The sequence below is a fragment of the Sander lucioperca genome, chromosome 14, assembly GCF_008315115.2.
Source record: "Sander lucioperca isolate FBNREF2018 chromosome 14, SLUC_FBN_1.2, whole genome shotgun sequence".
Taxonomy (NCBI): domain Eukaryota; kingdom Metazoa; phylum Chordata; class Actinopteri; order Perciformes; family Percidae; genus Sander; species Sander lucioperca.
Window position 1 is genome coordinate 20,059,691 of NC_050186.1, and position 12,595 is coordinate 20,072,285.

Genomic DNA, 12,595 nt, shown 5'->3' on the forward strand with positions numbered 1-12,595 from the left:
CAAATGGTTGGTGTCATAATAAGGCTTGGGACTAGGTGTAATAGTAAGGTTGGTTCCTTTTTTGACAATATATTTGGAAAAAATAAATCCATTAATGCCTTGACATTTGGCACAATGACTCCCATAAGCCTCTCTCATTACTGCCCGGGTTCGTTTTGTAACACTGAACTCTTGTCTAAATGACTAGATATTAGCCTAACTTTTTCAATGTGTTTATATCACACAGATTGACAAAAATAAGTGTTAAAAAAATTTGAACAAAGATGTTTATTTTGTCAGAGGTTCATAGAATATATTTTAAGCCAGCAGTGGTTATCAACTGACTTATGCATGATCACAATGGATACAATCTCATATACAAAAAACTTGTCAGCAAAAAAAAAAAAATACTAACTAACTTTCTAGAGAAGCCTTGTTACAATACATCACCATGCAAATTATGCAACCATATCAAAAGTGTATGGGCTGCAAAAACCAAACCTCATCTATTAGCATTGAAAATAACAGTAACGGTGCTGACACACCAAGGAGACTGTCAGCCATTGGTCCAAGTTGCCCTAGGTTTTGCAGTGTGCCCGAACCTTTGCTACTCGCCGTTTTTCTTCCAGCAGATTCAACATGTTGAAACGGTGAGAGGAATCCATTTAATTGGCTACTTAGCTTAAGCGAATTAGTGCAAGAGAAGAAAAAAGGAATGTAGGAAAACAAGCAATTGACATTCAAATGGGCACACACAGAAAGCTCTTGTCATTTTTCATCTTTATCTAATCTGACATTGTATTTGTGTGGAAATATTGAGGTCATTGTGTGTATTTTTGATTGGTTTGTAAATGAAAAATCATATGAGGAAGTCACATTAACATAATCATCCTCTATCTCTCAATATCACACTTTTTAGATGCAGTGAAAGCTCTCATGTGTTGCTGTTTTCACCGTAACCAGTTGCAGCATCTGTTGCGTCTTGGAACACAGGCTTTGCTTTTGTCTTTCTAGGCGCCCAAACAAGAGAGTACCCAGGTTTAACACGAGGAAGCGCAAGCTTAAGCTTTAACACCATTTGTGTGCTGTTGTGGAAATCACAACACAAGTTTGGGTCTGGGTTGTTTAGTATCATTTTATGGTACAAGATCTCACAACGCATCGCTTCACGTTTCTCAGCTCTGGGTTTTCCATCAAAACGCAGCAGCATTTTGTCGACATCCTGCTGTGACTTGCATGGCCCTCCGTTTCTGCTCACTGTAGCGATTATGTAATCCCGATCCATGTTTTCATCAAGCTCTTCACGTACCTTTGGTGCCTTTTCTTTTTTACTACCGATACCTTTCTTCATCTGAGGACTGTAGGCCTCTTTTTGGCCGGTGTGTATATTCTTCTTAGCTTGCCAACCAGAAGATCCATCAGAGCCATCATCTTCAGATGAACCAGATCGGTCATCGTCTTCCTGAGAGCTGTCCAAGCTCTTGTAAGAGCGTTTGGAGGACTTTGGAGTTTTTTCCTTCTTGTAAGGGTACACATGGCTGGAGGGATATTCTGCCATCAAGACAGAGAATGTGCAATCTACAAGTTTTAAGCTCAAATCTGGTGAAGGAACTTGAGAAAATGGTCCTCCTGGCAGGAAATCCTTCAGGTGTTCCTCAGTGACAGCAGCAATCACCTTTATTATCCTCTTCAAGCAAGCTCTGATTAGGTCCCTATTTGTGCGCCACTGGCCACAGAAATGAAACACTCCATGAAAGGTTTTCTCCTGCAATGGGAACTGCAGAAAAACATTTGTGGCCCCTTCAGGTTCCAGCAGCGTTGAAGGATCTTTGGACCAATCGAGGTACTTTTGGTAGAGACAGAGTATGTACTGGCTGAAGAGCGAGTACTCTCCTCCGCTTTTCAGAAGCTGCCAGTAAGGGCCGAGGATTTTGCAGTAGACGATGGCAAGAACACATACAAGGCTCTGTATCACAGAATCATTTGCATCAGTGGCAACACACTCCAGAATAATGTTTGGGCATTCGTCGTCGTTCATTGACAGCAAATCGGAGAAGAAAAGAGCCATCTCTTTGTGATGGTGGATAAGACCCGCTGCCGCTTCAAAGTAGTTGTTGAATCGGTTTGACTGGTTTGCCGTAAGTCTGGATGGATTACCTTTTTCCTCACAAAAAGCTACCCAGTGTTTCCTGTAGTTTTGCGTGTCCCGGGTGCTCGGGCTTAAGATATCACAAGCCATGTGGATGTAGCGTGAAGTGGCGCTCTCTGACAAATTCACAAAGTTCTTGAACTTTGGAAGCTTGTCGCGGCCCAGTTTCTCTCCCATCGACAGAATGATCTCTCTTTCAAAGTTCATGATCTGCTTCTCCACGGCATCATGCATGTCAACGAGGAAGTTGGCGTTGCAGTTTAAAAACACCGCAGGATAAACAAGTGAAATGTCTTCACTGTATGTGTCGAGTTTTCTCTCAAATTCCGACATGGCTGGATGCTCCCTGCATGTTAGAGCATACTGATTTTTGAGGAGATCTAAGCAAACTTGCTTGCATGCTTCGTTTTTTCCACCGTACACACTTGACATCTTTTGGACAGACACCATTGCAATGTCAAGTAGGGTCAGAGCCTCTTGTTTGTTATCTGAGGTTTCGTCTTCACTGATGGACTCGTCTAAATCCTCATCGCTTTCATCGCGCATAGAGACATCTTTCAGTCTGTTCATCTCAGACTCCTCATCTTGCATGATTTCATAGCTCTCGTACTCCTGCTTGATTGTAACTTTTTCGTAATGTATTGTGTCGTCTTTTTTAATGCGTTTCTTCGCAATTAATCTTGGCATTTTTTTCCGCACCAGTTCAAATGGACTTTGAAGCACATTTTCCATCGCTGCATTTCTCCTGTGACTCCTTGTTTCATAATTGCGGCAATACTGTTTTAACTTTTTTATCTTGGTTCTAAGGACTTTATATGCCTTTTGAATGTCCCCATTCTTACAAAACTCAGGGTTGAAGTTTATAAGCCAAGTAACTAGAACAACTGGCGCAATTCGCTCCCTGGTGACAAAGTTGCATAACTCGAGAATCAATCCATTTGTGACTTCAATTGACTGCGCTCGCTCTGAAAAATCCCTCATTTCTAAAAGATGTTGTCGTTCAACTCCGATGCTATCACATATTGGGCCAACAAAGTTAAAGTTGACGTCTGATTCCAGGAAAGTCCGCCTCGCAATACTTCCCAGACTCAAGGTTGTCGCGATGCCTCTTTCAATCAAACGACGGAAGTCAGCTGACTGATGACTGGGGAAAGTTTTCTTGAGCCAATCTAAAACGGCAAGCCATGGAAAATTATTTTCCTCTCTCATAAGTCCTACTTGAATCAAAACTCTGTTCTTGCATGGTGCATTTTCCAGTTCCAGTCCTTCTCCCGATTGAGCACCAATGAAGTCCGCAACGAGCTTCCAATAGTACTCATCTCCTAAAAAACAGAAAAGGTGGCAAGTGAGAAGAAAGTAGTGCTTGACAAAGAGGCGAGGTTGCAATTTTTAATGAAAGGCTAGGTGGAGGTGGGAATTGCTTAAGGGAAACCTGTGATTGAACTGGATTACATGTATTTATTTGTGCTTTCTGATGAATGGCAATGTAACCACCGAAGATGCAAAGTATGGGGATTATGGTGGGTTGGTGATGGCGCAGTGGATATGACACATGCCTTTGGTGTGGGAGACCTGGGTTCGATTCCCACTGCGATACATCAACCAATGTGTCCCTGAGCAAGACACTTAACCCCTAGTTGCTCCAGAGGCGTGTGACCTCTGACATATATAGCAATTGTAAGTCGCTTTGGATAAAAGCGTCAGCTAAATGACATGTAATGTAATGATTATGCTATAAAAACACAATTAGTTAATTGCTGGAAAACTGTTTAGTAATACATGCATTATATAGAGATTTAGGTCATAGTCATCAGAATAACAGCTTTAGTACATGGCCATTTTACTTACTCAAATTATTTTCAGCTACAGCTGCTTTACCACAAAGGGAGAAATCTTGGCTCTCCTCCATTGAGTGCTGTTTTAAAAAAGAGACAGTAAAAAAAAGTTGCAATCCTCCGCATCTAGAACAGGGGTCACCAACACAGTGCCTGTGGGCACCAGGTAGCCCCCAAGGACCACATGAGTAGAATGAAAATTGAATATTGATATTATCTGTTTCCCACCGTGTTAAGTCATTGTTGATAATTATTGATAATGAGAAATCATTAACGTGATCAGTGTCTTCACATAGATGACTATCATTAATAATCATATATAACTAAAGGCAAACTGAGCCAATTTGTTATTTCAGAAGAGCGTATCAAACTGGTAGCCCTTCGTATGACTCAGTACCCATGAAGTAGCTCTCAGTTTCTAAAAGGTTGGTGATCCCTGATCTAGAAGAATAACCACTTAAAGAAGGGGATATCATTGTATACAGTATGATTGTACAGTTTGAGTGCACAGTTGAATTATGACTTGTTTCATAATGTCCACCATCACACTATGGCTGTTTTCTATTTATTACAGTTCATTATAGCTATTGTTTGTATCAGTTTGCCATGCCTTTGGGTTCATTTACCCTCATTCAATCCTGACAAGCAGAGTAAACAAATCTGAACGCTAATACTACAAGTGTATCAATCCATCACAATGGAAAGATGATAAAGTTAGGCAAAATTGCATCATGACACTAGCAACAAGTAATAAACATGTACTTATTATTTTCAGTCAGCGTTTCATAATGTGCCCCTGAATGAGTAAGGACATGAAACAGAACATAATTGTCATACTTTCAGTGTTGTCCTGTAGAATGCCCCCCTGCAGAAAAACACCTCTCCTTGAATAGCTCTACTAGGATACTGAAGCTCTGTAGGAAAAGTAACTCCTATCCTGAAAAAGACAATGAGATGTAAACAAACAACATTTTACTCATTCCAATGGTTTAGGTGGTGGTGTTGAATTGTATTATGTTGTACTAAGGTATTACTAACACTAAGCCTACTCTTATTGATACAGAGTGGACTAAATATCAACAAACGCCTCACATCATATCACAAAACAGCACCACAGACTAGAGCCACCAAAACAGTTTCTACAAAACCTGAACATTATTTCCTTGGGGTTTATTGCAGGGACGTTGTATTGGAGTGCATTATTTATGAGAAAGGAATAACATTCACTAATCAACTGTAAAATTAGTGCACACTGTGTTATTTTGTTCAACCTTGTGGGAGTTGGGGCTCCAATCCATGCAGGAAATCGCTCGCCCAATGGAAGAATAAGACTTCTAAGTATTCTTTCCCATACAATTCTGATATAAATAACAACACTAAGACGATGTCTGCGGTTTACTGGCTCTAACTGTGAGCAGAGAATACAAGCATTATAGCTGCATCTGCAAACGAGTGCACTAACTTTCCCCTGCATGCTAATGTTAGCTTTGTGAGCAATTTGCTAGTGTTAGCAGAAACTTTGCCTGCAGGAAATAGTTTACTGTACTACAATAATCCGTGAAAAATGCCAGATCAGAAGCGCTGTACTGCATGCTGTAGCATTTACAAATAATTTCAAATGTACAAACGGTAGCATTTAAACCGTACTCTCTTACCCAGTAACTAACGTTACACCGCCGTGATTCTTCTTCGTTTCTCAACCTCACAACAAAGCGCGGTGGACTCTAAACAGTGGGCTCTGTTCGGTGATTGGATAGTTTTACAGAAGGCGGGCTGTTGTCGAGGTCTCCACCAATCACAGAGGGTATGTGAAATGCATTGTGGGTCTACTACTAAGGTTGGAGGTTGCCATTCGTTTTGGTGTACTAGCAGCAGGTAACGCAAAATAGCAACGAAATACCTTTTTTATTTCAGAAGATATTTCTGTTAATAATATTATTTGTCAACGCAGAAACAGTTGTTATGCCAATGTTCTGTGGCGTTATGTTACATGGCGACCCGTTAACTAACTAGCGTTAACGTAAGTTAATTGTATGAGAAAAATGTTAACCTTAGCTAGCTTAGTTAGCTAAGACAATTTGATTCATTTAGCTTGCAAACAAATCTACGTTGCCATTGATGATGTGTTGTGCAAATGCTTAGTTTGTATTTAGCGCCACAAAAAACGTTGTTCAATAGTTGATGTTAATTATTCGATAGTCTTTTTCTCTCACTTTATACAATCCATGATGAGACTGTCTGGTCTTCCGTTTACAAACAATTGAGGATGCGCACGCAGCTTTCAGATAGAAAACATTTTTTGAAACGATGACTTTTATTGTAGTTACACTATCGTAGAGCAGTGATTCCCAACCAGGGGTACATGGTGGTAATTGTGCTGTTGCCAGGGGGGTACTTGGAAAGATTGAAGAGCAGCTCAACTAATTTGAAGGGGAAAAAGTAAGAAATGATGTGCAGTGCAGGATTCTGTACCATCTCCTGTAGCTCAGTCTTCTACACAATATACTTCAAAACAATCTGTATTTCAGTCACAATGTGACATTAGCATGATATTTAAGTATTAATGTAGATTTTTGGTGTACTGTAAGTAAGACACTAGATATGATTGATCTTACGAGTTATTTTGTTGTATTTACTTTCTCCCCATCCACTCTGCTGCATGACATGATGTGTACCTGATATTATTATCCACAATAAATCACCCACAGAGATACAGACTGATTTTTTGTGATTCTTTTTTCAGATGCCTTTATGCCACCTCTCAGCCAACTTCTGGTTTTCTTTGAATGAAGTTTGCGATCAAGACAAGTTAGCAGCACACGATGGATTCCCATGAAGCAGAGGCTTCAGCCCACAGTGAAAAAAGAGAAGACACTGCACCAAGCACATCAAATACATCAGGTCAAGGAGAAGATGGACCAAAGCCAAAAAAGGCTTCTTTTAAGAGGACCACTGGTAAGCCTGCAAATGCAAAAGCCAAGAAGCATAAAAAGGCCAGAGTCTCCAGGCCTGCCCAGCTTGGCTACACTGTCCATCAAGGGGAAGATATGCTTCTTGTCATATCAAGTTCTACTTCTCAGTATGATGGTTCAGCCTGGACTCCCCCGAAGAAGGGAAGCAAAAAGAAGAAGCTGACTAAAGTAAAATTAAAAGCTAATCAGATGAAGAAAAAAAAGACAGTCCGTGCCAAGCCTAAACTGACAAATAATCCAGTTGCCAAGGAAAAAGAGGATACTAATTTGTTTGTGCTGCAGAACGCAACAGATCACAGATGGGGTCAAAGTCTTCCTGAGGAGGTGCTAATCAGTATTTTTCAGATGGTGGTTGTCCAAGATGGGGCTGTACCATTCCTATGCAGGTAATAATCACATGTGATTGTGTACAGTAGCTTAGTGTATACTTAAATATCCAACATTTATACTATGACCTGATTGAGATGTAGCGTATCAGACTCGAAGATCCTTTATTTCAATATTATCGTTCGTCGACTTTCAGTGGAAACTGTTATAGCTTTACAAAATGATGTTGTCCAAATTAATGATTCTAAAATTGTATTTAAACTCTCGCAAAATACATGTATACATGGGAAGAGTTTTGTCTGTTTAAATGCATAATAGTTTGACACCTTTTATTGAATTCAACATCAATTTCATTATTCTAGAAATGATTGTGTGTTCATTTGCTATATCATGATTAAAACTGTGAATAGCGATTATTTTCACAGAAGTTTAAACCGCAGACTGTTTTGTTGCCGTTAATCATTTGGGCCATTAAATGCAAAAACATAGCAAACAATGGCCATCACAATTTCACAGAGCTCAATTTGACGTCTTAAAATTAGCCTGAAGAGGCAGTTTTGTCCGAGCATCAGTCCATAACCCTAACGCATTCAAATTACTACCATAGAAGACCAATAAAAACAACAAATATTCACATTTAATTTCAGTTATTAATGAAAATAATATGTATGATATTAGAAGTATCATTATGTAATGATGATATCATCCAGCTGAAGCACTGCGTTATTTGGGAGCCATACATTCCACTCCAAACCAAATAAATGTTTTACTTCTGTGTTTCTGGTGTAGGGTGGGCAGAGTTTGTCGTCTGTGGAACGCTGCTGCCTGCAGTCCGGCCCTGTGGCGTAAAGTGACTGTGGGTCACTGCTGGATTGCACCAGGGAAAACCCAGCTACCTAAAACTGAGAAGAAAATTAAGGACACTTTTAACTGGCTGGCACAGAACAGGTCTGTGTTATTAGTTTTATGATGAGGTTTTTACATATACAGTACATTATGCGAACTGTGATTAAATTTGTGCTTAGATGTCTTGAGTTTTTTTTTTTTATATATATATATATATCTTGCAAAATAAATAATAAACTGTGCTTGTTCTCTAGATTCTCTCAGCTACGAGACTTCTCTCTCTATCACTGGACAAAGAATGTTACCTATGCAGTAGAGGTAAGTCATCAAGATTAGATATCTGTCTGTTTTTTTAACTATTGTTTTATAAGCTTCTGAACACAAAAACTTAATCAATTAACCATCCGGATGGAAAATTAATTAGGCAACTATTGTGATAATGATTTTATTGTTTTTGTTATTTTTCATCCAAAAATGCCAAATACTTGCTGGTTCTATTTTCTGAAATGTGAGGACTTGATTCTATTATTTGTCATATATGACAATAAAGTTGGGGTGTTTGACAATTTGAATACATTACCATCGCATCAGCAGATGAATCAATAATGAAAGTAATTGCTAGTTGAGTGCTGAAGACTTTCAAACTAGAGTTTTGCTCTAAAATAAGAGAACCATTCTTGTTCTACTTTTTTTTTTTTTTTTTTTTTTTTTACACTGAAGTTTGTGTGATAAATTATAGGTTGCCGTTTTTATCAACCCATTTTACATTTGCCATGTGTTTTTTCCGGAATATGCTGTGATCAAATTTAGGTTGTGTCGCAGTTCTGCCCTCAGCTTCACTCCCTCAAGCTCTCCTACTGTACAGGCCTGACAGCGACAGCCTTCCACAGCCTTGGTCTGCACAGCCGGTCTCTGCACAGCATGGATCTCCAGTATTCAGAGGTACATTTCCAACCAGATCAGTTATTGTATAGGTTTCACCGTAAAAAAAAAAAGTTGTTGTTATTGGATGCATCCTAAAATATATCGATGTATAGAATAGGATCACTAAATTATGGATCGTTATTGTCCAATTTGGTACACCAGTCACAGCCAGCGACTCATAGCAGGGGTTCATTTACCACCTGCTTGGTTACATATTGAATAGTAAATTTGTAGAAAACTTGTGTTTGTTGTAGTTTCAGGTTGAGGGACTCCTGGAGTACCTTGAAAATCATGGGATCCAGATCAAGCAAATTTTGTTCACTCATGGACTAAAGAATGACAGACTGCTGACTGCCATCACTGTAAGCACCCCACCCCCCTCCTTTTTTGCATGCATTACACACAGCCCAAGCTATGGAGGACAGATAAACTTGGTACTCTCAACATATCATATTTGTCTTTTCAGAAGGGAAACTGTCCTGATTTGGAGTTGTTGGAGGTCAACACAAAGCTGGACAGTAAAGGCTGTGAACTTCCCATTTGCATCCAGGCACTACAGATGGCATGCCCTAAACTGAAGGTAAAAAACTAATATTTCTAATATAAACTATTATTTCACTTCTCTATGCCAATGTGACTATATGTAAATGTGACTGAATTGCGATGGATATTATATTATGTTTAATGTATCGGGCTCTGTAGTTTCCCTGATCACTGCTAAATGAAAAAACTGACCATCATAAATAATACATTTTGAAGCTCTTGTGTACATATGAAGTGTAATGCTTTAAGAGCTGAAACGATCAATCGCTTAGTTGATCCACAGAAAATGAATTGCGACTTGAAATTTATTGGTAATTAGTTTGACTTAGTTAGTATTACTTTGTCATATATCACTGTAAACTGAATGTCTTTGGGTTTTGGACTGTTGGGAGGGACAAAACAAAAGTGCTGTCTCCTTGAGCTCTGGCAAATATAATGGACATATTTCCCAATTTTCTGACATTTTTATAAGCACATGATTCATTTATTAAATAATGGGCAGCTTAATCGTTAAGAACACTTGCTAATTGCAGCCCTAAATTCTATCTTGTCTATTGTCAGTGATACATTTCACACTTTCCGTGTTGCGTGTCAGTGCATGATGAATCCGTATACTGTGTGGGCACCGCGTTTACCCATGAAACTTGGTCATCTATTCTACATCTATTCGACTTCCCATCAGACCTTCCGGATGCTGAATGTCAGACCACTGCATAAGATGATGCGTAATGGTGCAGATTCAACATTAGGCTTCCCGTTATTGGAAGAGCTGTGTATCGCAACCACCTCTTATTCCTACATGACCGACAAAGATTTGTGGGACATCCTCTTTGGCTCCGCCAGGCTGCGGGTGTTGGACCTGCGAGGCTGTTCTCGAATCACACCATTCGGTCTCGCAACACTACCCTGTCTTGGTAGGCCTAACTCATGCAATCTATACTTTACCTTACGGTCAATTTGGGGTTATTAAGTTACTTAAGTATGATTTATAAAATGGGACCTAATATGGGGCACATACAGTACTGAAACGCTTAGTATGGTATTTTTATATATAATCCACAATGACCTGAACATTTATTGAGGTCATAGAAATACTTACTTTTGCTCTGCTTTTCATACTGAATACCCTTTGAACTCTTGTACAAATGTATAGTTATTAAAAAATAATGTTCACAATATCAGTGATCTGAATTTGCATTAAAAACCCATTTATTAATTAACGCTACCTTCCTTTGTTGTGATTTGGCAGAGCTTGAATGTCTGTTCTGGGGACAGTATTTCAACAGCAATGTTACGTTGTCATCACCTAAAAAGGGGCTCCACATGGTGACCCAGAAATGGAGTCGAACACTGCAACAGCTTGACATCGCAAATCAGCTCTTCACAGAGGAGGACTTGGAAATAGCGATGAGTCACCTTGCTCAGGCCACAGAGGCAGATACCCTGCGTTCACTAAACCTGAGTGGGACCAAGATCACACCACCTGCCCTCAGGTACTCAATGTATAGTTTTTAATCTTAACTCTACCAGTCAAATCAACTATAAACTTGACCTTTTTAAAAGACAATCTGCAGGCTTGCAGAACTGAATCAAGCATTCACATTTGTAAATTCTGAGTACTGCAAGTTTACAATTATCACTATCTTTTCAAGGATTTCACAACAAATGAATTGGTATGTGTACTTTATTTTGCAGGCCAGTCATTGGCCAGATGACTGCTCTTAGCTACCTCAACCTTTCATCCTGCCGTTATCTTCCAAGGGGAATGAAAAGAATTTACCGTGGCCAAGAAGACATTCGCCTGCTGCTGGACAAATTGGAGTAGTCAATATTCATATTCATTTGGTTCCAGAAATGGTTTCAGGCATACGTGCATGTCTTAAAACACACCTCTTTGTGGATTATGTTGTTTAAGTATGTAGATATTTTACTCACAGGTCTTTTTGTAAATGTTTTATATGAAAACTGTTCACACAAAACAGACAGTTCATGCAAAAACCCTTCTTATCGTGCTAGAAAGCAAGGGTTTGGAATCCAGTGACAAAGCCTGTTGCATTAATGTCAATTAATAAAAGGTAAGATCACTGTCTACATGTAGATTTAAGGGGTGACATTGACATGTTGGATTTGAATACATTTATAGTCACCTCAAATGTTCTCCTACAAGGGCATCCAGTTGTGTATACCTGGATTTCTTTGATATATTTGACTCTTTTTTTATATTTATACACATTTTGCACCAGGTTACAATCATTCCAGACAAAAAAAATCAAGAAATATTTGACATTAAAAATAAATGTTAAACATGTCATTAAATGTTTGTTTTATATTTTCTTTCCACTAGAGAGTGCTGTACACGCAAGCTAAATTTGCCAAATGTGGTCTGCTGCATACAGTTGTCGAGGACATTCATTCAGGTGTTTCAAGTGAGAGACTGTGTTTCACACTCTTTGAAATGACAAATGTTTGCATTTGATTTGCTTTACTGTTTTTGAACAGGAAGTATTATATGGGTGTTTAAGTGCTCTAAAAGTTGTCGAACCCATGTGAGGAATCTTCAACCAGGAAATGATTTAACAGTATGTGTTGTACTGAACTAATAATAGTTCCCAAAATGTCAAGATGTTCATACAAAATTGCTAAAAGAAAGACAAGATCTAGTACTTATATTTCACTTCTTTATTGGGCCACACACAACAGTTTGCACAAAAGGTTTTACAATAGCACAAAAAAAATCAAGTGTATGGCCGGCCTCCAAGTGAGGTTAAAGCAATGCATAGTTTACTTTGGAAAGCTTTGCCTGCATGTTATAAAACATAACTGAATCCTGTTTGTACAGGCCAGGTAAATGTATGCTGTTACATCAATGTAAAATCAATCCAATCTTTAGACACCACAAATAACATGAAAAACATTAAAACGGGGAAGTATTGCAAAACCAACATGCAGTTATTGTACTGCCATGTATGTTGTCAGAGGAGATCAGAATTAGGTAATTATAAAGTGACTGAAAACAAGAA

At 38.9% G+C, this 12,595-nt stretch overlaps 2 protein-coding genes across 6 annotated transcripts; one reads left to right on the top strand and one right to left on the bottom strand.

The window, feature by feature from the left end:
• Window positions 1–65: 65 nt before the first annotated feature.
• LOC116047152 lies at window positions 66–8,113 on the bottom strand. 5 transcript variants are annotated; one of them, XM_031295719.2, is made up of 4 exons: window positions 8,033–8,113; window positions 4,801–4,900; window positions 3,977–4,043; window positions 66–3,450 (listed from the first exon to the last, which is right to left on the bottom strand). In XM_031295719.2, the coding sequence occupies exons 3-4, from the start codon at window positions 4,035–4,037 to the stop codon at window positions 914–916; spliced, it is 2,598 nt and encodes an 865-aa protein (XP_031151579.1). In that variant the 5' UTR covers window positions 4,038–4,043; window positions 4,801–4,900; window positions 8,033–8,113; the 3' UTR covers window positions 66–913. The 5 variants fall into 5 exon arrangements, with proteins under 5 accessions (XP_031151579.1, XP_031151576.1, XP_035847243.1 ...); XM_031295716.2 differs by lacking the exon at window positions 8,033–8,113 and adding an exon at window positions 5,619–5,843; XM_035991350.1 differs by lacking the exon at window positions 8,033–8,113 and adding an exon at window positions 5,619–5,843 and having other exon boundaries at window positions 3,977–4,060.
• fbxl6 (F-box and leucine-rich repeat protein 6) lies at window positions 6,684–11,554 on the top strand. Its single transcript, XM_031295720.2, has 9 exons — window positions 6,684–7,321; window positions 8,052–8,210; window positions 8,363–8,426; window positions 8,919–9,050; window positions 9,287–9,394; window positions 9,499–9,612; window positions 10,258–10,489; window positions 10,825–11,068; window positions 11,271–11,554. Exons 1-9 carry the CDS (start codon window positions 6,786–6,788, stop codon window positions 11,398–11,400), a joined length of 1,719 nt encoding a protein of 572 aa, XP_031151580.1. The 5' UTR covers window positions 6,684–6,785; the 3' UTR covers window positions 11,401–11,554.
• The last annotated feature ends 1,041 nt before the right edge of the window (window positions 11,555–12,595 follow it).

Coding starts and splice junctions, on each gene's coding strand:
- LOC116047152 (XM_035991349.1), bottom strand. CDS start 5,437: ATGCAGGGGAAAGTTAGTGCACTCGTTTGCAGATGCAGCTATAATGCT. Junction 4,044..4,800: donor TCTACAGGACAACACTGAAA/GTATGACAATTA, acceptor TTTTTAAAACAG/CACTCAATGGAGGAGAGCCA. Junction 3,451..3,976: donor TGTAGCTGAAAATAATTTGA/GTAAGTAAAATG, acceptor TCTGTTTTTTAG/GAGATGAGTACTATTGGAAG.
- fbxl6 (XM_031295720.2), top strand. CDS start 6,786: ATGGATTCCCATGAAGCAGAGGCTTCAGCCCACAGTGAAAAAAGAGAA. Junction 9,051..9,286: donor TGGATCTCCAGTATTCAGAG/GTACATTTCCAA, acceptor TGTTTGTTGTAG/TTTCAGGTTGAGGGACTCCT. Junction 11,069..11,270: donor ATCACACCACCTGCCCTCAG/GTACTCAATGTA, acceptor TTTATTTTGCAG/GCCAGTCATTGGCCAGATGA.